The 24674-nt window shown below is 36.4% G+C and overlaps 1 protein-coding gene across 1 annotated transcript in view; it reads right to left on the reverse strand.

The window, feature by feature from the left end:
* Positions 1-24674, reverse strand: part of LOC6047431 — a 228287-nt gene that overhangs the window by 17224 nt on the left and 186389 nt on the right. Inside the window, exon 4 of the mRNA XM_038261651.1 lies at positions 21364-23416. Within this exon, the coding sequence (XP_038117579.1) occupies positions 21364-23416 (2053 nt within the window). The remainder of the gene's footprint in view (positions 1-21363; positions 23417-24674) is intronic.

The raw sequence follows: 24674 nt of genomic DNA on the forward strand, positions 1-24674 counted from the left end.
CAAATATTTTTTTGAAAATTCAGGCCTGAAAGGGTTAAAGAAAAAGAAACATGAAAAACATCAATACGGATTTAGGGAAATTGAATTTTAGTGAAAATTCAAAATCTACAATTTTTTCATAAACATATTTTTTCTGAATAGTCTTCATCAATACCTACAACTTTGCGAAAGACTCCAAATCAATCAAAAGATTTCTTGAAAAGTTACAGATTTTCTAATATTTACTTACCATTTTTGTTTGAACAGCTGTGCAATTCTCTACGAAATTGATATTTTTTCTTTAATTTAAGTTTTAGTACTTATTATTTAGACTAATACTTTTTTGGTGATGTTTAATTTCACTTTTGTCACTAAAACTTGATGTGCAAAAAAACACTTTTTTTTTCATTTTCTGATATGTTTTAGGGGACATAAAAAGCCAACTTTTCAGAAATTTCCAGCTTGTGCAAAAAATCTTTGACTGAGTTATGATTTTTTGAGTCAATACAGATTTTTTTAAAAAATCGAAAAATTTGTCGCAAAAAAAATTCTTTTTTGATGTAAAATCGAATTTGCAATCAAAATGTGCTTCACTGAAATTTTAATAAAGTGCACCGCTTTCAAGTTTTAAAAATTAGTGCCAATGTTTGCCCACTCTTGAAAAAAATATTTTTCAAAGCTGTGTTTAAAGCATGTGTTTAAACATGAAAATTGATGTTTTCTTAATCCCACCCAAACAACCCACCATTTTTTATTGTCGATATATTAGCGACTGATGTTCTGATTTTCATTGTATAAATATGAAACATTCGTGAAATTTTCCGATATTTTCGAAAACAATAATTTCATTTTTTCTAAATCAAGACTAACATTGCAAATGGGCGTTATATTGAATGTTTGGCACCTTTTCAAAAATATGCTTTTCAAAAGTGGGCAATCATGTGCACTAATTTAAAATAATGAAAAAATGCGTTTTTAGTTTCCTCAAAATGGCTATAACTTGAAAATGGTGCACTTAAGAGCAATTCCAGCTCAAATCAGGAATTTTTCTGGTACTTTTGTACCCGGACCCTCTCCGATTTCAATGAAACTTTGTAGACATGTTATCCTAGGCATATATAAGCCATTTTTGTGTATATGGAGCCAATTGTACTCGAAAATGACATTTGAGAAGGGTGTATGTTATTTAGTTATTTTTGTATTCTGTAATTTAAAAATGACTATATCTCGAAGGCGTTGAATCGTATCAAAAAGTGGTCAAAGACAAACTTGTAGGAAATTTGACGGGCTTTCCTAAAAAAATACACTGAAAGAAAAAAACACGCCAATTCTATGAGATTTTTCAATTTTTAAGTTTAAAAGTTAAATTTTAAGGTGATGTCACGATTTTTTTCGTTCAAAATTTTTAAGGAAATAGCCCAAAATGTTACAAAAAGGCTCACGAAAAATGAAGGATGGTATGTCTCTCTTAAAAAAATACAAATATCATTTACCTAAAACTGTTTTTTTGAAAAGTGGTCTAAACGTCAAAATTTTCAAAAACCGATAGTGGGAATCGATTCTCCAGACAATTTTACATAACAGTCTCCATATCGACCATTGTCCTAAGTCCAATCCTTGCGAAGATACAGCGGTTTTTAAAAATAAAAAGGCAAACTTATGGGAAATTGGACGAGCTTTCCGGTAAAAATATTTTCGAGACTGAAAAATCAAGTCTGTCATATAAAAAATACAAAAAACCACCAAAAAAAATCTTTTTTCAACATTTTTATTTTCAAAACCGCTGTACCTTCGCAAGGATTGGACTTAGGACAATGGTCAATATGGAGACTGTTATGTAAAATTGTCTGGAGAATCGATTCCCACTATCGGTTTTTGAAAATTTTGACGTTTAGACCACTTTTCAAAAAAACATTTTTATTAAATGATTTCTATATTTTTTTAGGAAAGACATAACATTCTGCATTTTTCATGAGTCTTTTTGTAACATTTTAGGCTATTTCATCCAAAATTTTGAACGAAAAAAAATCGTGACATCACCTTAAAATTTAACTTTTAAACTTAAAAATTGAAAAATCTCATAGAATTGGCGTGTATTTTTCTTTCAGTGTATTTTTTCAGAAAGCCCGTCCAATTTCCTACAAGTTTGTTTTTGACGCCTTCGAGATATAGTCATTTTAAAATTACAGAATACAAAAAAAATTAAATAATATGCACCCTTCTCAAATGTCATTTTCGAGTACAATTGGCTCCATATACACAAAAATGGCTTATATACGCCTAGGATAACATGTCTACAAAGTTTCATTGAAATCGGAGAGGGTCGGGTAAAAAGGTACCAGAAAAATTCCTGATTTGAGCTGGAATTGCTCTTAATCAAAATTTCACTTGAATACTTTTTGATTCAAATTCAATTTTACATCGAAAAATGAAATCGAAAAATTTTTGCACCAGCATTAATAACTCTGGAAATTTCTGTAAAGTTGGCATTTTATGTCCCTAAAACATATCAGAAAATGAAAACAATTTAAAATACAGTACTTGCTCGGTAACTGGGCTGAGAACGAAGCCCAGTCACCGAATGCTGCTCGCTAACTGGGCTGATTGAAAAATAACGAGGGGACCGCCGATGCATAATATTTTCCTGATGAAATTTGAAAATAAAAAATACTCAAATTTCTTTACAATGCTTACTTTTCACATTTCTTTAATTTTAACCTGAAATTCAATAAAAGTTTAAAAACAAGTTTGTTTTAACTATTGAACATAATTTTTACATCCATTAACCCCTCGGTAATTTCGGTTTGTTTTGGGTTTTTGTCGTTTGTCTGCTTTTAACTGAGCTACGGCCCAGTTATCGAGCGCCTAGTTAAAAAGCAGCCCAGTTAAACAACGCCCAGTTACCGAACAACTACTGTAGTGTGTTTTGCAAATCATTTTTAAGTGACAAAAAGTGAATTTAAAAATCATAAAAAAATTTACCGTGTATCATTTTTTCAGTGTAGTCCTTATCCATACCTACATTTTTTGCTGAAGACACCAAATCGATCAAAAAATTCCGTCAAAAGATACAGATTTTTGAATATTTATATATCATTTTTGTATGGACAGCTGCCAATTTTGTATGGAAAATTATATGGATAAACTAATGATGCAAAATGGATTCTTTGGGCATATCAAAGGCATCAAAAAAGTTTCAGCCGGATTAAAAAATACAAAAAAAATGAAGATCGGAGATACAGCGAATAAAAGAAAAAGAAACAGGAAAACTGTTTTTAAGTCGCACTTAGGCTGGTACAAATATTTTTAAAAGTTTTTGTCACCCCCCCCCCCCCCCTTCAAAATTGGCCCGAAAAATAAGGGGACAAAAAAAATATTTTTACAATAAACTTCAAAATTTCAATGAAAATTCAAGTGCAACCAGCTGAAATCAAATTAAAATACATTCTCCTGCGGTTAAAATCATTTTTAGCATGTTTGAGTTTATTAAAAAATCTTAAGATTTTTTGAAAATTTTCGATCCAAAATCTTTTTTTCGATACAATTTTTGTTTTTGTCAGATCTTAGATTTTTTGAAAAGTAATGATTGCAAAACAACTGAACTAGTGTAAAATGCATTTTAAAACATTTTTTTCATTTAAATGTGAAGACTATGGCTTGTTATTTAAATTTTTATTTTTTTTTTGCCCCCCCCCCCCCTTGACCTTGACGAGGGACAAAAACTTTTTTAAATATTTGCATCGGCCTTAATAAAAAATTGTAATGTACTTTTTGATTGCAAATTTGATTTGACATAACAAATGATTTCAAAAACACAAGGTTTTTTTCAGAAATCACTACTTAAAAAAATTATAGCTCGTCGGCTTAATTTTGGTCCATACTCCTGATTGGCTTGAAGGTTTGTGAAAAAAGTTAATTTAAAAGTCATTTTTTTCCGTGTACCTATTTTTCCTGAACGGTTCTCATCAGTTTCTACAGGTTTGTCGAAATCGGCCGTTTTCTTAAAGAAAAAATATATAGACTTGCTAAGCACTGTAATAAAAAAGATAGTGAATTAAAAAAAAACAATATTAATACCTTTAATCTAAGAAGGAACAGGAAACTAAGAGCAATGTTGAAATAAAATTCTGAATGTTTAAAAAAAATGATGAAGCTTCAGGTATTTTATGGAAACATACCAAAATGTGCTCTAATTCAACATCCGACAACTAAACAAGACAAGGTCAACAATCGCTTTCCACGTGACTTCAAACTAGTCCGTTTAGAAGCCCTCATTATAATGAGCTTCCTAACTATAGCACATAGCTCCCGAGGGTCGAAAATCGGGATTTCCACTGATCTGGTAAAGCTGGAACCTGCCACCCTTCAGCGAATTAATCTGCTTAGTTCTAGCTAGCAGCTGTGTAACATGAGCAGTGTAACACGAGCTGCCCTTTGGCCGGTTCTCGGTTCGAAACTATCGCTAGCCCTTAACCCCATTCATCAATGGTCCAGGGGACCAGGAATTTGATGTTTTGCCGGGTAAGCACCAGCCATTAATTTCGTTTGAATTAATGCTAATTTCGACTCTCTAATTAAAATGATTTACTTCTTTCGGAGTTCGTTTCAGGGATTGAACTATGGTGTACGTCAAAGTTTGCTCATACCATGTTAAGCTTGTTTCACGATTCTTTTTTCCATCTTTAATTATTTATGAACTTCCAAAACGCTCGTTCATACTCGTTAAACACCTGGAATTCTACCATCTTTGTTCGCGAATGCTGCCAACATTGTTTCAAAATTTCAACAAGTAGACACATTGTCACAGAGGCTTTTCATTTTTTTTCAAAAAATCCCTAGAAACCCCATTCACCAAAAGTCCACCCAAATGTCACTGCTGCTGCTGGCATGCAACAATGACGGGTTTCCTTTTATTTTTTCCACCGTACAATCCCGGGATTATTAATTTTTAACCAGCTTAAGCGCTGACCACAACCGAACCTGGAGGTTTTCCCCCAAACTGCTGTGAAATATTTTCACGGTGAACATTGTGTGGAATAGTGTGTGTGTGTATGTGTGCGCGCTATTCACAATTAATTTTATAGAGCAAAATAAATCTCATTAGGCCTGGCGCAGACTGGCGTCCGACTGGCCGTCAACTCTCTCTCTCTGTTGAGCATAATTCAAAATATTTGCGGTTGCCTGTTTCCCGGGTGGTTTTGGGGGGAAAACTCTACGTGGAATGCGGTACCGTACGGTGAAGAATCACAAAACTTTTTTATTCAAAAAAAAAAAATGAAGTCAAAAAAAAAGCTGAGGACCATCCTTGAACCACGTGGACACATTAAGGGGGTATCAACGATTGTCCATGCTCCATACCAAAAAGATTTGTTTTGTATGGAAATTGTCCACGTGATTTATGGATGGTCCCTTGTTGTAAATCAATGGAGTTGTTAATACAAGGATTAACAATTTAAGTGAAAACTTTTTTTTCTAATCTCAAAATAACAATTTTAGTTCAAGTAAAAGATTGAGAAAATTGTGGCTTGTTATTTTTTTTTATTTTGTTTCCAAATAAAGAAAAATACTGCGTTCAATGATAATCTGCAGATTGAAAATCAAATTATTTTCCTGCCACAATTATGCTTCCACATCAAATTACTCGGCAAATAAACTTCCTTATTTGACCCACCTTCACGTATACATGTCGACAAATTTGGAAGACCTTTCTAATGAGTTCAAAACATTGAAGATCTGACAACCCTATCAAAAGTTATAAGCACTTAAGTGTTATTTACGCACTTTTTAGAGGCCGGATCTGTCAGTCGTTGGATGGGTCATCAAAAGACCTTTCCATCGCGTGCGAAAGATTGAAGATCTGACAACCCTATCAAAAGTTATGAAAACTTAAGTGTTTATTATACTCTTTTTTGAAACTTTATCTCAGATATTTAGATGAATATGACGTCCTTTTCAATCATGCGACCCATCGTTAGATGTGTAATCAATCCATTCTGTCCATTGAGCGCAATAGGATGACAATCTGATAACCCTATCAAGAGTATATTAAAGTGAGCTGGATTGAGCATGGTTTTTATTTAATTTTATGCATTTACTTTTGCCTTCAGGAGTCATTTTTCATTCGGTCGAAATGACATTTTAGCCAAATCATCGTTTAATGGAATTTGTGGATATTCTCAAAAATTGTTTCTTATTGAACAAATGATTTTTGATTAGTTTTTCAGCTACGTTGAATTCTTCATTTATTCATGTAAAAAATCAAAAATGAATTGGGTGTCAAACATATTTTTTCAAATGGTAACCAATATATTTAAACTCTGGTTTTATTATAATGTTACAAAAGTAAAGTCTATATAAATGATGGTAAAATTATTATCGTAATAATATTGTTAGTTCTGAAGTTAAAACCAAAACCCGGGCAGGTGGGAATAACAAAATGGAGGTCTTTTCAATAATAAGTCCTGTTTAAATTTTTTATTTTGTCATTAGAAAGTCATGATCATCGGAATGAGAAGAAAAAATAATGACATCCTCAACACTTAGTCTAAAAATTGTTATTGAACAGATCTTATAGAAAGTAAAACAATAACAACTCAAAGTATGGAAAAAGGAAAATCATTCAATCATTGATCGCGTTATTCATGTGCTATTCCAACTTTAAGAAAAACAATGGTATGTCATAACCTAATTTGCCATTATTTTTTATTTTGTTTAACATGGCCAGAACTTTGGGAAAATTGTGTTCAATTTTATCAAGGACATTATTTTGGCAATGCAATGAGGTATTTATACCAAAACTATTTTAAAAAGTGAAAAATATGAAAGATGATGTTTTTAATTGTTGATATAACCCAATTTGATATCATCTTCAATGTGGCAATATAGAGGAAATTCTCTATCTATTTAAACAACTAATTTTGAAAAACTTTTGATAGAAATTTGCTTGCTCTCTTCTTATTGATCTATTTATCACTTGATTTCAGTTGAAAACGCTTTTAATAAGACTCAAAGTTAGAGTCAAAGTTCTGACTTGCCAACATTAGAAGCACGCTGGAATTACATGCTGTTCCCCTACAAACAAACAAACCACCCACATTAACGACCCCCGGGTCTTTTGTGGCCTCTATTGCAAGTTTCTGCTCGAACCTAGGAGTCCGAAGGCTTGAATGGGGAGAGCACCCAAACCTCTTTTACACCAAGGAACCTTCCACCCCAGTGTTTGAACTGACGACCTTTGGATTGCGAGTCCAACCGCCGCCAGCGATTCCACCGAGTAGGCTTGGTTTGGTGTGTTGTTTGTACTTATGGCATGGAGACGACTCCTACACCTGGAATGACTTAACGGCCTAACAACCAAGGCCGGGACCGACATTTTACTTCCTCATCCGGAAGGTTGCAGCAGATGGGAATCGAACCCAGAATCATCCGCTTACAAAGCGGACAGCGTAACCATTCGGCCACGCATTGCCACACTATGGGAAAATTTCAACCAATTTTGTGAAGAACATTATTTTGGCCATTAAATGTGGTCTTTAAGTACCAAAACATTTTTAAAATGATAATTTTAATAATTATTGATATACACCCTAAGCAAATCAATAATTTCCAAAATTCTTAAGTATTGACGAAAAAAATTTATTTTTGCGAGGAAAAAAGTTTTTGCGGTACAGCACGTTGTTATTTTTTAAAAGTAACAAAATATTTTCAAACGATCCCAAACATGTTAAGTTCATTATCAATGCAGAAAAGGTTATTTGAGATTGTTCTCAATTGATTAGACTTTTATTTCCATTGAAATTTTGATGTTTTTTGACCTCTTCTGACCAGTTTAAAAAGGGGAGGGGGCGGGGGCGACATTTACTTTGAAAAATATCTGCAACGGCCTAACTGATTTTTAATTATACAAAAAATATATATCCAGCTTTATCATCAAAAAATCATGCCTTCATCATCATCATAAGTGAAAATCTGATAACAATATTTTTGACTTGAAATTGTTTTTCCTTGAAAGGCAAACTAACCACGCTTGAATCCTTCCTTTGTGGACCATCATTCAGTGAGGTACTCCTGGATTTTGACTCCTGAAAAGTTCTTAAAAAGTGCAAAAATGCATCAGGGCAAGAAAAAGAGGCGGTCCTCACCAGCAGGATCGGCAGATTTGAAGAAGCTAAAGAATGCCGAAGCGCTACCTGCAAAGCCAGGCAGTTTGGGCAAGGACGCTCAAAATTCGTCTGGAAACCAGCTCGCTACCCTCCCTGTGGACGTGAGCGAGAAGGAAGAATTTGAACGACGGGAAAAGTTGCCACCCATTTTTGTGAAAACATCGTCATCGGATTCGGTGCGAAAGTGGCTGACCGGGTTTATCAAATCTGGTGCTTTACGAGCTTCCATTCGCTTGTGTGCTGATGGAATCCAAATTCTGCTACCTACCAGAAAGGATTACAACTACGTTCGGGATTTCCTGAACAACACAAAGATTGAATACTACAGCCATGACGATCCAGGTAAACGCCCCATGAAACAGGTCCTCCGAGGCCTGTACGACATGGATGTGCGTGTGCTGAAAGAAGAGCTCAAAACTCTTAAGTTGAACGTGATCGAAGTCTTCAAGATGGCGAGACACAACAAGGACATCAAGTATCGTGATCAACTGTACCTGGTTCATCTCGAGAGAGGATCGACAACGCCGTCTGAGCTGAAAGCAGTTCGGGCAATTTTCAACATCATCGTGACTTGGGAACGTTATCGTCCAGTGCACCGTGACGTGACACAATGTTCGAATTGCTTGCAGTTTGGACATGGTGGAAGGAACTGTTTCATCAAGAGTCGTTGTGCAACCTGCGGAGGTGAGCACAAAACTCAAGCTTGCGAAACAATCAACGAGAACATGCAAGCGAAATGCTTCAATTGCGGCGGCGACCATTCTACCAAGAATCGAAGCTGCCCAAAACGTGCTGAGTTTGTAAAAATTCGGCAGCAAGCGACGACGAGGCACCAACCAAATCGTCGCAAAACACCACCAACTTTCACGGACGTGGATTTTCCTGCTTTGGCGTTACCTGGGGCAGGATCTACTCGAGTGGTTCCAAATCTGCAGCCATTGCCGTTGAATCAGCGACAAAAACTTGCAGAGAACACAACACCTCCAGGCTTCAGTCAGCAACCGAGGGAAAACCAACCAACATCAACGGGTGAAGGCAGTAGTGACCTGTTTTCGCCACAAGAACTTCTGAACATTTTCATCGAGATGTCAACAACACTGCGTGGCTACAAAACTCGCCAGGAACAAGTAAGAACTCTTGGAGCATTCATCTTAAAATACAGTTCGTAGTTTACTCGTTCTAGTGATTTTGAATATTTCAATGGATTTATTTTTTTAGTTTTAAGTTAGGATTAGTTGTTAAAGTGATTTTTTTCTTCTTTTTTACCCAAATGGATTCAATTCAATGCAATAATGTAAAACAATTTGAAGCAAATAAATAAATGTGATCAGTAAATAATAAAACGAAAAATACAACAAAGATGAAGAGCATTAGGCCATACCACTTATCATGTAAAAGAAATGTAATTATTATAAGAATGTTCAATAAAGACATATTTAATTTCAAAAAACCACGCTTGAAACGACACGGAGCTGTGATTTTTTATGACCGTTTTTAAGACCACCTTGGTACGGTGTAGGTAATTTCGGCTAAAACGAAAAAAAATTGAGTCCTATCGGATTTTTTTTCAGTTTAGACTCTTTTCAAATGGAATTCCTGTATAAGTGGTTTACGTGAGTGCAAGTTAAACTTGTTTGACTGAAATCACTTAAGACAGTTTTTTTGTAACATTAGAGGCACAATGAAAGCCCTTGGTGAGGATGGCATTTTTTACATTTTAATTAAAAAATTACCAGAAGCAACTTTGAGTAGCTTGGTGAAAGTTTTTAACAATTTTTTTGATTTGGCACATTTTCCCAGTAGTTGGAAAACTGCCAAAGTAATTCCGATTTTGAAACCGGACAAAAATCCTGCCGAAGCTTTAAGCAATCGGCCCATTAGTTTGCTTTCATCTATTAGTAAATTATCCGAAAGAATAATTCTTAAAATAATGATGACGCACATTAATGAAAATTCAATTTTCGCTGATGAGCAGTTTGGTTTTCGCCTTGGGTATTCAACTACTCATCAGTTGTTGAGAGTTTCAAATTTAATTCGAAGCAACAAATCTGAGGGCTATTCTACTGGCGCTGCTCTTCTAGACATAGAAAAAACATTTGACAGTGTTTGGCATAAAGGTTTGATTGCGAAATTGAAAAGGTTTAATTTTCCGATTTATATCGTGAAAATTATTCAAAATTATTTGACGGATCGTACTCTGCAGGTATGTTATCAGAATAGCAAATCTGATCAACTACCTGTACGTGGTGGCGTCCCTTAAGGAAGCATTTTGGGTCCAATTTTATACAATATTTTTACTTCTGACTTGCCTGGTTTGCCCTCAGGATGTCAGAAATCACTTTTTGCTGATGACACAAGCATCTCCGCCAAAGGCAGAAGCCTTCGTGTCATCACAAGAAGATTACAAAAAAGCTTGGATATTTTCAATTCTTATTTGAAAGAATGGAAAATAACTCCAAATGCTGCAAAAACTCAACTTATTATTTTCCCTCACAAACCAAGGGCTGATTTTCTTAAACCAAAAAGTCATCACATTATAAAGATGAATGAGGTAAATTTAAAGTGGGAGGATCAGAGGATCTTGGACTTGCTTTTGACAAAAACCTTACTTACAAGGATCACATTGAAAGTATCCAGGTTAAATGTAACAAATACATTAAAGGTTTGTGTCCACTTATAAACAGGAATTCTAGACTTTGTCTCAAGAATAAACTGTTAATTTATAAACAAATTTTCAGACCTGCCATGTTTTATGCTGTGCCGATCTGGACAAGCTGTTGCTTAACCAGGAAGAAAAAACTTCAGAGGATTCTGAAACTTCCTCCCTGGTTCAGCACCAGTGAACTTCATCAATTAGCCGAAGTTGACACTTTGAATGTTATGTCCAATAAGATAATTGATGCATTTCGACAAAAATCATTGCAGTCTTCAGCTTCATTGCTCTTTATATAGTTTGTAAGTTAGTTTTAAGGTATCCCTTTTCCCTTTTGTACATGTAGGACCTCCTACATTTGAAATCACTGAATAGCGAAAGCTACAATTTTTCATAAATAAATGAAATTTGCTAGCATTTAAAATTGAGATGAAAAGTCATCGATTGTGATTGGACACTCAATAATATTTTAACTGATTGAATGTACATGAAAAAAAGAAAATCTGAATAAATATAAATTAAAAAAAAAACTTTAGAAAGTTTCATAATATTTTGCATGATTGAGCGAGCTGCAGAAGAATTACAACTCTAAATTGATGACATTTGAGTTATGAATCAATTTGGTCAATACAATTTCCATAAAGAGGACAAATCGCGTCGATTTTAGAAAATAAATAATTTTGTGATAAAAGGAAAAATAAACAATTCAATTCTTTCTGAAATTTATTTTATTCAAACTGTCTGCACTAAACACTTTGCCGAAGAATTGCTCAGTTTTGTGTTTCCAAATATTCCTCACAAAATTTCAAAACTCAAAATCTTTCCACCACACGGTAATCGCAACTATGAAAAGGCGCCAATCGGGATCCCAAAACCACAACTCCTCTGATCCATCTCCCGAACAAGTCCACCTCCCATATGCTCTGCCTCTCTCTTCCCCAACCAGGACCATCCCAAAACAACAAAGCTTTTGCGAGTCAAACGAGATTAGCGGGACACACAATCTCGCTTCCGCGTAGAAAAGCTCCCAAACGCCGCGGCGCTGGCGAGGCCTCTTTATTGTTCCAACGAACCGTTCGGCTTGGTTTGGAAAGCTTCCCCCGAGCGCGTGCGATGCTGGCTAATTATTTAGAATTAATGTGTATGCTAATCTTTGCTGCCGTCCACCATCGAGTGGGTGGGTGAGTGTGTGTGTGTGTGAGGGGGTCGATCTCACCCCATCATTATGCGAATGACCCCCCCAGCCTGGCGCTCCCAGGACGTACATGAATATGCGATTTTCGGAAAATGGCTTGTTCAAACCCTTATTGTTTTGCTCTGTTTAGTTGTTGCCTCCAACCTAACCCAATGGCGATTAATTTGGGATCCTTTGGTGGGATTATAATCGATAATTTTGCTGTGGCTGCTGCTGCTGCTGCTGTTGTGACATCATCCCCCCCTTTTGGCGATTAAATACCAAGAGAACACGGGAGTTGCCATCCAGGGATTGGTACAACAAAAGGATTATTAGCGCCGACTTTGAAAGGACTGCGTTGGCTGGTTGTTGGAGGGCGACCTCTTGTTATTGCTTTGGCTTTTATGGTCATGGCCCGTACTTTGCACATTTATTGGAGCTTTTGATGGGTTGAGAGAAAATGTTGGAAGCGGGCTTTGAACTAGAAGTTCGGTCGTGTAAACTAAAACTTTTATCGTTAAATGATGATTAGTTGAAATAAAAACAATATGATCATGAATTGTATGAGCAGTTCTCTACGGAATCGGTCTTTTTTCTTTGATTTTAATTTTTGTATTTTTTTAATCCGGCTGAAACTTTTTTGGTGCCTTCGGTATGCCCAAAGAAGCCATTTTGCATCATTAGTTTGTCCATATAATTTTCCATACAAATTTGGCAGCTGTCCATACAAAAATGATATGTGAAAATTCAAAAATCTGTATCTTTTGAAGGAATTTTTTGATCGATTTGGTGTCTTTGACAAAGTTGTAGGTATGGATATGGACAACACTGGAAAAAAATGATACACGGTAAAAATTTTTTGGTGAATTTTTATTTAACTTTTTGTCACTAAAACTTGATTTGCAAAAAAATACTATTTTTATTTTTTTTTATTTTTTGATATGTTTTAGAGGACATCAAATGCCAACTTTTCAGAAATATCCAGAATGGGCAAAAAATCTTTGACCGAGTTATGATTTTTTAATCAATACATTTTTTTTCAAAAAATCGAAATATTGGTCGCAAAAATTTTTCAATTTAATTTTTTGATGTAAAATTGAATTTGCAATCAAAAAGTGCTACGTATCAACAAATTCCGAAAAAGCCAAATATAGAGAATTTTCCTCAGATTAACAAAAATATATTTTTTCAAAAATGGGCAAACCTGGGCACTATTTTAAAAAAACAATAACTGCGGCTATTTTGAAAAAAGTTACATAAAAATGTTTATAACTTGAAAACGGTGCCTTTTATCAAAATTTCACTAAAGTACTTTTTGATTGCAAATCCAATTTTACATAAAAAAAATAAATTGAAAAATTTTTGCGGCCAATATTTCGATTTTTTGAAAAAAAAATGTATTGATTAAAAAAATCATAACTCGGTCAAAGATTTTTTGCCCATTCTGGAAATTTTTGAAAAGTTGGCATTTGATGTCCTCTAAAGCATTTTAAAAAATTTAAAAAAATAAAAATAGTGTTTTTTTGCATATCAAGTTTTAGTGACAAAAAGTTAAATAAAAAATCACCAAATTTTTTTTACCGTGTATCATTTTTTTTCAGTGTAGTCCATATCCATACCTACAACTTTGCTGAAGACACCAAATCGATCAAAAAATTCCTTCAAAAGATACAGATTTTTGAATTTTCACATATCATTTTTGTATGGACAGCTGCCAAATTTGTATGGAAAGTTATATGGACAAACTAATGATGCAAAATGGCTTCTTTGGGCATACCGAAGGCACCAAAAAAGTTTCAGCCGGATTAAAAAATACAGAAAAAATCGAATGACCGAAATCTCAGAGAATTGCTCGTATAATAAAAAAATCAGGCGATCAAATTGTTGTATTTATTTTTTAGAAATACTTTAGACCATTGCAAATAATTATCATAGTTAATTTCGCTATTGCCTTCAAAATCGTCCCTAAAAATCAAGGTTTCTGTTTCTTCTCGAAATTTTTTAAGGTGATTTTAAAAGCTTTATTCTGCGCAGAGGTTAGGATGGTGCAAATTTAAAAAAATGTAATTATTGGAAAAAAATAAAATATTGTCAAATAAAACATCAAAATTCATTTTTAGATTAAAAATCAAACTTGCTATCGCAAATTACTATAAAATTTCAATCAGTTCATGTTATCTTGTCGTACGTCGATTTTTGACGTTCCGAGATAAACGCGTTTTAATGTTTGACCATGAATAAACAAAACCGGAATGTAAACAATAACAAACACGTTTTGTTTGGCTGACCATTATGTGCATTGTCCCAAAGTTTGGTTGAAGTTGGTTGTTGGTGTTCCGAGTTATAATTACAAATATGTACAGACTATCGTAAACTTGTACGTGTGTCAAACGCTTTCTGACCTGAAATCTCTTTGGCCAGTTGTCGCAGTTACATCAATTTTCAGGGAGTAACAAGATAGCACGTCAAGATTGAAACTACTTTCATATGTAAAGTGACAAAAATGCACGGAGTTTTTTCGGATTTCGTTGAATATCTCAGGATTGAAATCGAATTTAGAGGATCTGTGAAGGTCTAAAGGTCCTCACATTGTGAGCTGCACAAAATGGCGTTCTTAACTCAAATTGGCGCAAAATGCACGTACGATGAGATAGTACTACAGCGACGATATGCTGCATCCGGTACGACGCTTAAAAAAAACTTGACAATTGTCGCTCGCAGACAAGTGCCTTTTAATCAGCGATCTAGACTGCTAATCTACCAGAAGGCATAAAAAAACTTTCACAATAAAATTACTTATCATAATAATGGCCACAGTGCCCTCTGTCAGAGCTGCCACTACTGGTTTTTTCTTCTTTTCTTTTTTTTTTTGGCAGAAAGAAAGCAACCAAAGCCAAAATTATCCAAGAAAGGAAGATGACCCCCTCTCGACTCAATAAAATAATGATAGGTTTCAGACTCTCTTCCCTCTTTCGGCATATTATTGCAGTTTTTATGCTTCCGAGACAGTCTCTCGCTCACACACTTACGCGCGCGCCGCTTGTGAAATGTTGCCAAAATGTCCCGGGCTTCCGTCCGTGAAGCTACCGATAAAGGAGCGGAGCTTCCGAATGGCGAACAAGAGGAAGAAGCGAAAAGGAACAAAAACAGTAAATATGGCAAAAAATTGGCGATGGCCATCTTGCCGGAGTTCCTTTGGTGGTAATAACGTGCGGCATGAGGGATGGTGACTGCTGGCGTGTGACCATAAAGTACGTAGTTTTTGAATATTTTAGTTCATTATTTATTTTTTATTATTTGAATTGAAGATAGAAAAAAAAACCCAGGATAGATTAATTGAAACGTAATTTATGAACACCCGCCTCAGGACTGGAAATGGAAAGCGAGACTCTGGTTAATAAAATGTCAATGAAGATGACAATAATAACGGCACTACACACTGTTATTGACAACGATAATGAATTTTTCTGCGTATATCTGGCTCCGGTTTGCCCCCCTCCCCAACGGATGGTTGTGTGGCAAGAAGGACAGAAGCAGCTGTGGTATTGACTTGTCAGAGGATCAAAGGAAAACGTACTGTTTTGGGGAACTTGAGGATTTTTGGTACTGTTTTCCACGTTCAGAAACGATATAAAATAAAACACTTGAGAAGATTGCTATTTATAAAAATATTCAAAACAGTATCTGGATAGCAAATGCGATGGGAGATGGAATTCAATTACAATTAATTAGTTTTTTCATTGAGGTCCTAAAAAAAAGTCATGAAATATAAAATCAATGTTCCCCGAAATCAGGATTCTACATACACGGATAAAAATCCTGTAAGCAAACCGGTAACACTGTGTTGATGAATTCGATAACATGAAAATGTTTCCAAAATCGTCAACAATTTTCTCGATTTTGAACAACAACGTTTTTGAAAAAAAAAATGCAGTGAAATCGAGAAAAACGTTGACGATTTTGGAAACCTTTCCATGTTGTTGAATTCAACAACACAGTGTGACTGTATTTGTTTTTTCGGAGACAGGCTGTTTAAAATTTAACTAAAATTTTTGCCAATCTTGAAAATATGGGTGAATCTCGATGAATTATAAATTATGTAAATATCAAAATATTTATGTAATATTAAAAATTTCAATTTAAAAATATTTCATTTTCAGGGCATTTTCACGGCACTCTAAAAGCTGTCTGCAATTACCGCAAAAATGTGTTATTTAAGAATAATTGTGTAAAGAAGTTAGCAGTTGTTTCACCCTTCGGAAGTTTCTTTTTTTTTGGGTTTCTTACAAGTGTGTACAAAGTACACGTACGCAACTGTCGGTGGGTTAAGATACAAAATATAACCCCCAACCCCTAGTAATATGTATCAGGAAATGGTGACAGATTTTGTGTGAAAAAAGTGTAATATTACATCATATTCTGATCAATTTTCATCAGGTTCACATTTTAACACAATCATATTTTTAAAAATTACTCAAAAAAGAGGTATTATTCAACCTACCAAACTTCAGCCTTCAAAAATTCAAGTAATTCTGATTAACACCATAGAATTTAAGAAAAAATCTTAAGGAACTAAATATTACAATACTGTGCCATCCATCACGACTTTTTTCCTTTCATCAAAAACGACTGATGAATGAGACAAACTTTATTTTTCTTTAAAATTGTTGATCAAAACCCAATCCAAAACTTATTTCAATAATGAAAATTTAAAAAAATTAGGGTATATTAACCGTTAGGCTGGATTTTCATGGATTATGCAACGACATCGAGAGCACGAGCATCGAATCAACTCGATGCTCATTGCTTGCGTTACTTCATTTAGCTTGGACACAAACCCAAAATCGACTTTCCGGTATAAGGAACACTTGCAAGCAAGTTAACAAAGGATGGAAAATGACATATTCAAACATAAACAAAGCAGCATTGCGTGGCGCCACGGTGGCGGTCGGAATTGCAGCACAACTTTTGAAATAAGCTGATGTTGCTCAATACATCTTTTTCAAAAGGTCGTATTAGTAGACTGGCGTCCTATGGGTGAAACTGGAATCACTAAAATCAGCGAAAACTCAACCAATTTTTGCATACTTCTTTGTCACTCGTGGACTCTTTAGAATGTCTATTTTCCAAAAATGACCCGCAGAACCCGGAAATGTTCCGGTGGCCCGATATATTCCGGTGGGTGACTGGGTCAAACAGGGTCAAACATTTCCACAATTTTGTTAACAAAAAACTTGGAAAAATTTCAATTTTTCATGTTACGATCTTTGTTCTACCCACAGACAGTGCTGACCATGGATTTTGAACCACCGGGGATGTTCCGGATTGGGCGGACAGGTTCCCTACCCTGGGGGAAGGGACCGGTCAGAGACGGTCAGAAATTAAACTATTTCTATCATGGCAATATGGGAGTCAAAGTTCATCATTTTCAAAATCGAGCTCATCTATGATCCCCAAAATTACTTTTGGGACGATCTGGCTACTTTGGGACCGGTTCCCGGTAATCCGATTTAACCCGGAATATGACAAGTTACGGGATTTTCAAAATATAGCTTATCTGTGATCCCCAAAACCAAGAAATTTAGGAAATTTAAGAAATTTAAAAAAAAATTAGAGATTTAAGAAATTTAAGAAATTTAAAAAATTTAAGAAATTTGAAAAAAATAAGAAATTTAAGAAATTTAAGAAATTTAAGAAATTTAAGAAATTTAAGAAATTTAAGAAATTTAAGAAATTTAAGAAATTTAAGAAATTTAAGAAATTTAAGAAATTTAAGAAATTTAAGAAATTTAAGAAATTCAAGAAATTTAAAAAATTTAAAAAATTTAAGAAGTTTAAGAAATTTAAGAAATTTAAAAAATTTTAAAAATTAAAAAAAATTAAAAAATTTAAGAAATTTGAAAAATTTAAGAAATTTAAATTTTATACATTCTATAAATTATTGTTTTTTTTTTATATTATTTATGAAATTTATAAAATTTATGAAATTTATAAAATTAATAAAATTAATATAACTACTATAATTATTAAATTTTATAAATTTTATAAAATTTGTAAAATTTATAAAATTTATAAAGTTTATAAAATTTATTAAATTTATAAAAATATAAAATTTATGAAATTTATAAAATTTATAAAATTTATAAAATTTATAAAATTTATAAAATTTATAAAATTTATAAAATTTATAAAATTTATAAAATTTATAAAATTTATAAAATTTATAAAATTTATAAAATTTATAAAATTTATAAAATTTATAAAATTTATAAAATTTATAAAATTTATAAAATTTATAAAATTTATAAAATTTATGAAGTTTATAAAATTTATAAAATTTATAAAACATTATTTCGACTTACTGGAGTTAAATAATCAGTCAAAACTGATTGGATAGAAAGAAGAAGAGGACAAAAAAACAGAACTGCGCGTCCCTATTATTTATGCCATTATTTAGTTATACTAACCAATCACCCCATGCACACAAACAGCGACACAAAAGAGGTGAAAATAACACGAAAAAATAGGACTGTGCGGCTTCACAGGCAATGCACTTATTGGTGAACATGCCAAATAAAATATTTGATAACAAATACACGCTTTAAATTGTGATTTTATTGAATTTTTCAACAAAAAACCTTCAGAGTGTCCACTAGATTTTTTATCGATTTTATATGACTTTTCTTCTAAAATGTAGCAGAAAATCGATGGGAAGACTCATAATTAAATAAAACACCAATATTTGCCCCAAAACAAAGTTGCTTTAGCCCCTCGGCGAAATATTTCGCCGAACATGCCGATTTTTTTTATCATAAGTTTGTTCTAGGAAACATACCGTAAACGTTGAACAATGAATTCTGGATTGTTTACAATTTATGGTACAAGTTCTTACAATGCAAGTTTAAATTTATAACAATTATGTATTATGTTTCTTGCCCCCTAATTTTTTATGGAATGTTGATGATTTTTTAAAGTGGCAGTTTTTAGAAAAGGCCGGTGCAAATATTTTTTAAAGTCCCTCAACTCTGTCCAAGGTCAAGACGATGGATGATTTTTTAAAGTGGCAGTTTTCAGAAAAGGCCGGTGCAAATATTTTTTAAAGTCCCTCAACTCTGTCCAAGGTCAAGACGATGGATGATTTTTTCAAAATAGTTTTTACGTAAGTTTATTAAAAAAAATGGCTGAATAATTATAATGTATGAAATTAAACAGCTCAAACACATATTTTTTTGCTAAAATAAAGAAATTTTAATATTGATTATTTCAAAATAAAGGGTCACATAGGAGATATGTTTGTAATAAATTTCTACAATGAAAATAATATTGCACCTTTAAAAAAAATAATCTCAATTCTGATGAAACAATCGCATCATTTTACATATTTTTATATTATTTACAGAAGGTGACGATGTACTCAATTGCCCTAAGTTTTTGTTCGACGATATAAATTTCGTTTTGTTCACATTATTTTTTGTTAAGTTCCAACTTGTTTAAAGCCTACCCACTATGGGCTAGCAGGAGACCAAAAATAGCCAATGTTACATTTTCAAATATTTGTTTCGTTGATTTTAGTTGAAAGTATTTAAAAACTTCAACTAAAAAAAATAAAAATTTAATGAAAAAATAGTTTGCACAAATAGTTTGACATTGTCATGAGTAAAATTTAACAGTACAAAATTGTATCCTTAACTCAACCTAAGCTCAACATATACGTGTGATATCAAAGTACGATGCTGAGAAAACTTGGAAGCCAAATTGAACTGATTGTAAAGCAAAGATTTATTCTAAATTTGAATCGAGCTTGTAACGATTATTTCCAGCGAAACCTCATTGAACAACGTTTTCCTGACATTTCGAATCAGTTCATCGTAAACAAACTCAAATTTGTAGCAAATTGATTACCATTTCAATCGGCAGCAAATTTCGTTTCCAAACAAATTGAGTTCCCTATGGCAAAAAAAACTCCTTAGCTCGCACCAAATTGTTCTACAAACTCGCGAAACCAACCCGCAAAATTCCTCGGAACAGGAATTCAGCCGAAAGTTTTTGTTATTGTTTCCTTGAAACATAACTTTCCACTCTTTCGTCACTCGCGCAAGCTTCTCACATTTCGCAGTCGCGCGAAAAGACGAAAAGTCTGAAAAGCAAACCACCAAAAGTCGCCTTGCGTGGATTTTCTCAGGATTTTCACCGCCCCACGTGGAAAACAAAAGTCTGGCGGAAAACTGGAGCGCCGCCCCCGTCAAAGCGACAAAGACAAAGCCTCCCTATCCGATGCGGCCTGAGGGGGATGAAATAAAATGGGAGCTTAATATAAACTCAACCTGGGTGACAGGCGGATAGACATGAAGAGATTTGGGTGTGTATTGCAGACAGGCGAGGTTCTGAGGGGCTGGCAGACGAGGGGAAATTTATTTTTAGGTGGATTTTAGGGAGAAGAATTTTCCATGTTGAAAAAGATTTTGTACCACTTTATTATGTGTTTCGGAAATCTTTTATATTTTTATATCATTATCAATTAAATTAGTGTTGCTTCTTCAGTGTAACATTAACGCACAACAAGCGTAACGTAATGCAACACTTTGACAAAAGTCTGAATAAAATCTGCGAAAAAAGCCTCTAGGACAAAGTTCTGCGTTGACCTCACAGAACAAACCCACTTTAACACACGTCCTGCGGATGACTCCCACTCAAGTTTCGAAACAATATCCAAAGAACAACTGTTTCTTACGACCTTCTTCATTATCCTTACTCCCAAAAAAATCCCAAAGGAATGGAAATTGGAGCACAAAAATCGATTCGTCCAGCTTCCCTCCATTTCCAGCCCATCGTACCCCTGCCCGGAACACCCGTGTTAACGAGGATCATAAAACTCTAATTTGCTACGCCGCGCGCGTCTAATGATGGGAAAAACGACCCTCTCGGGGAGCATCCCCTCGCCAGGCTGGCCAAAGTTGGACAAAAATGGCCCGCCCTTAAAACAAATCAATGCCTATTAGCAGTCCATCGGCAGTTGTTTGTTCCGGGCGGGGAACTTGAACGAAGGAAGCGGAACTTGATATTCGTCTTCTTTCTGGTTATTTCTTTTACTCTCAAATCAATGTTTGTTTACGTTGAACTGTCACATTTTCTAACCTGCAACTTCGTTGACGAGAAACTGCTGATTTCGTCTGCTAGATTTGGTCTCCTCATGACTGGATCCCTAATCTAGAAATCCACCAGATGTCGACTGACCGTAGCTTCCGGACACGCCGAAAACTCATCATCGAAATTGGCAACCGTCCCATTTCCCGCGAACCCTAGACCAAACCCAACGCAAGATTCAGACGAGGCCAACGACAAAATAACTCTTTCCCCAAAATTGAGATTGATGTCCTGCGGCGGGACTAACTCACCTGCATCGTCGTCCTGCTCGTTGGCGGCATTCTCTTTGTCCTCGTTGACGTCGGTAGCAACAGCTGCCACTTTCGGAACTTCCTCCTGGATCTGAACTTTCTCCAGGCTAGACGGCTGCTGCTCTTTGACCAGTCCCCGTTGCCGCTCCAGGTGGTTCACCAGGGTCGTAATCACAGATTCGTTGGAGGATTGTTTGGCGTTGCTGTCGTCGTCGGTGACCTCGACGATCGTGACCGTCGGCGGTTCGGCCGGCTTGACGAGGGATCGCGCGTTGGCTTCGGAGAGCAGCAGCTGGGCGAAGAACTTGTCGTCGTCGATGACTTCGTTGTGTTCGACCAGGAAGTGGACCTTCTTGCGGGCCGTCAGGGAAGACGGTCCGTTGAGGGGGCTCGGCAGGTAGAACTGCGTCCCCGAATTGCGCTTGCTAGAGTCCCGGTCCTTGTTGGAGGAGGAGGAGTTGGTGCCGTTGTACGACAGGGCTTTGATGTTGCGGGCCGAGACGGTTCCGGTAGATTTGGCAAAGACTCCCTCGTCCGAGGTGAGTTTGTTGAGGCGTTGGACGAGCGTTTGGTTGAGCCGGATCGTGTCGAAGCTGGGCTTGTCGCCGGTGGGTGCGCTGATCACGGAACTGCCGGGCCGTTTCAGGATTGACTTTATTGCACTTTGGGTCACTTCGGACGAGATCTGCGACGGAAGGGACTTGACGTCCTCGTCCCGCGGGGTGGCGGAGGAGCTGTCGTGTTTGTGTTTGGTCCGTGGAGGTCGCTCCGGGATGACCTCGATCCGGCTGGGTTCCTGTAGATTGCCAGTGTCCGGCTGGACCTCCACCGGATCGTACACGTACTCGTCCACGTCGTCGTACACGGACGGTGCCGCCGACTCGCCGTCGAAGAGTTTGATTCTTTGGCCCGAAATTGCCGCAATGTTGGCTGTTGCCGCCGGGTTGTACCGATTGGCGTACAGCGTGTCCAGCAGGTTCTCGTACTTTTGCGAGTGCACCGACAGGTCGTAATCGTCGGTGCCGTTAGCCGCCGTTGGCGAGAACTCGTTGTTCAACCCGCTGCTCAGCGAGATCAGGTCATACGGATTAATATCACAACGCAGGATGGATCTCCGGCCACCGGCCGTGCTTCCCGGGTCCGGATCGATCTGAACTTCGTCCGGTTCCACCCAGCAGTCTTTGAAGCCTTTGTTACTGGAACTGCTACGACTTGCGCTCAAACTTCGACTCCCACTACTCTTGCTCCCTGTCGGCGACGGAGGCCGCTTGTCCACTCTACTCCGGCCCTTCGACGGACTCGAACTCTTCGCCCGTCCCCGCAACTTCTCTTTAATACTACTCTTCACAGACTGCTTTGCTTGCTCCGGTTGACTCAACCGCGACCTCCGCATAAAGTCGTACGGATCTCCAGAACTCCCCAATATCGTAGGTCTATTCTTCTTCCCATACGTCGACGCCAACTTCATCGTCCCCGCACTACTCCGCGCCGGAGGCGCCAAAAACGTAGTCCCCGACGTCAACCGCATCGTCCCGCCAATCGGCGCCAACGGAAGTCGCGATCCCTTGCACCTCTTGCACACACTCGCCTTCTTGACGTCCCGCTTCGTCCCATTGAGGTACTCCGGACAGCAGCAGATGACGACCGCTACCTCGGCCTGAGGAGGTCCCGGCGGCATCGGGCAGAACATCGCCGGATGCAGCAGCCCCGGATGGAGCTGGTGGTGATGCATCGGGGACATCCCGGCTGGCATTCCGCGCATCGTGCCGTACATCCAGGTGGTCGTCTCGGCATACTTCATCGAACCGGCTGCGGCGGAATTCAACAGAGACGGACCATTGGAGCGCTGTTGCAGGTGTTGAAGTTGGGCGTGGTGCTGCTGCTGGAGCGAGGAGTAGTCCAGCACTTCCAGCGTAACCGAGGGAGATGTCGAGGAGGAGGAGCTCGACGAGGGTGGCTTGAAGGGGCTGCTGCCAGATGTGATGCTGCCGGAGCGTTCGGTGGTGGATTTGGTCAGCTTAAGGCGTTGGCCCCATGTTCGTTTGGATTTGTCCTGGAATGAGATAAAAGTAGAGTGAGAATTAGTCAAGTGACGAACATGAAGGAAAACTACAGGTATTTCCAGTAAAGCGCAGATATTTGTGAAAAACGTTCAGATATTCGTGAAATGCAATCTTCCCATCTCTAAACACTATCCACGATCAACTCGTATCGATTTGCGCTCTTCAGAGCAAAGTAAAAGTTTGACATTATTATCTACAAACATTCAAAAATATTCAGAAATTTTGATTTGAGTGTATAAGTGAGTTGAATGAGTTAGTGGATGAGTGAGTGGGTGAGTGAGTGAGTAAGTCAGTTGCGTGAGTGAGTGAGTGAATAATTGGATCGGTGATTGAGTAAATGAATGAGTGAGTTAGTGGGTGAGTGAGTGAGTGAGAGAGTGAGTCAGTGGGACAGTGATTGAGTGAGTAAATTAGTCAGAGGATCAGTGATTGAGTGATTGAGTAAGTGAGAAAGTATGATTCGGTGAGTTTGTTAAAACAGTATTTGGAAGGCTAAGTACACTCACTATACAGTCATGCTCCGGTTTTGCACTGCCCCAGTTATGATTCGTTCAGCTGTCTCGGTTAAGTGCGGCCCAGTGCTTAACGTGAAGACTTCCATCATTGTCATGATTTTGCGTTCGAAGATATTAATTTTGCGTCGCTTTCAATATTTTGACAAAATTCCTTTAACAAGTTGTTTAGAATAGTGCCCTACACATGCTGATTCCTTTTGGTAACGATTATCCCATTCTTTGTAAAGTTATGGAAATCGTCATTAATCAATGATTGCCAACTAGGACGTCAATGATTGTACAACAAAATTATAAAATTTTTTAAACGCATTAGATTTAGATCGTTTTTTTCAGTGGATTGAAGAACTCAACATCCGGCACATGCTGATTACTTTTGGTGCTGAAATTCATTAAATTGAATTTAATACAGAATATATTATAGTGCTGATCAATTTTCTTCGAAAATGATCAACGACTTCACGACTATATGAGAGACATTGGCTATAATCATATGACAAATCCTACTTACATTAAAAAATTATAGTGTTTTGGAATCGGGATGATGTCTGCTATAGATTGCACTTACAATTGCAAAAAAAAATCACAAGAATACGTATTTTTTCTGTAATTTGAAAATGCAAAACTTCTCGAAAAAATACTCAAATTTATTTGTAATGCAATTTGGGTACCAAATGATCGGGATTTTTCATACATTTCGAATGTTTTTTTTTTTGAAAGTACTCAACATTTTCAC

Source organism: Culex quinquefasciatus, chromosome 3, assembly GCF_015732765.1.
Source record: "Culex quinquefasciatus strain JHB chromosome 3, VPISU_Cqui_1.0_pri_paternal, whole genome shotgun sequence".
NCBI classification, from domain to species: Eukaryota; Metazoa; Arthropoda; class Insecta; order Diptera; family Culicidae; genus Culex; species Culex quinquefasciatus.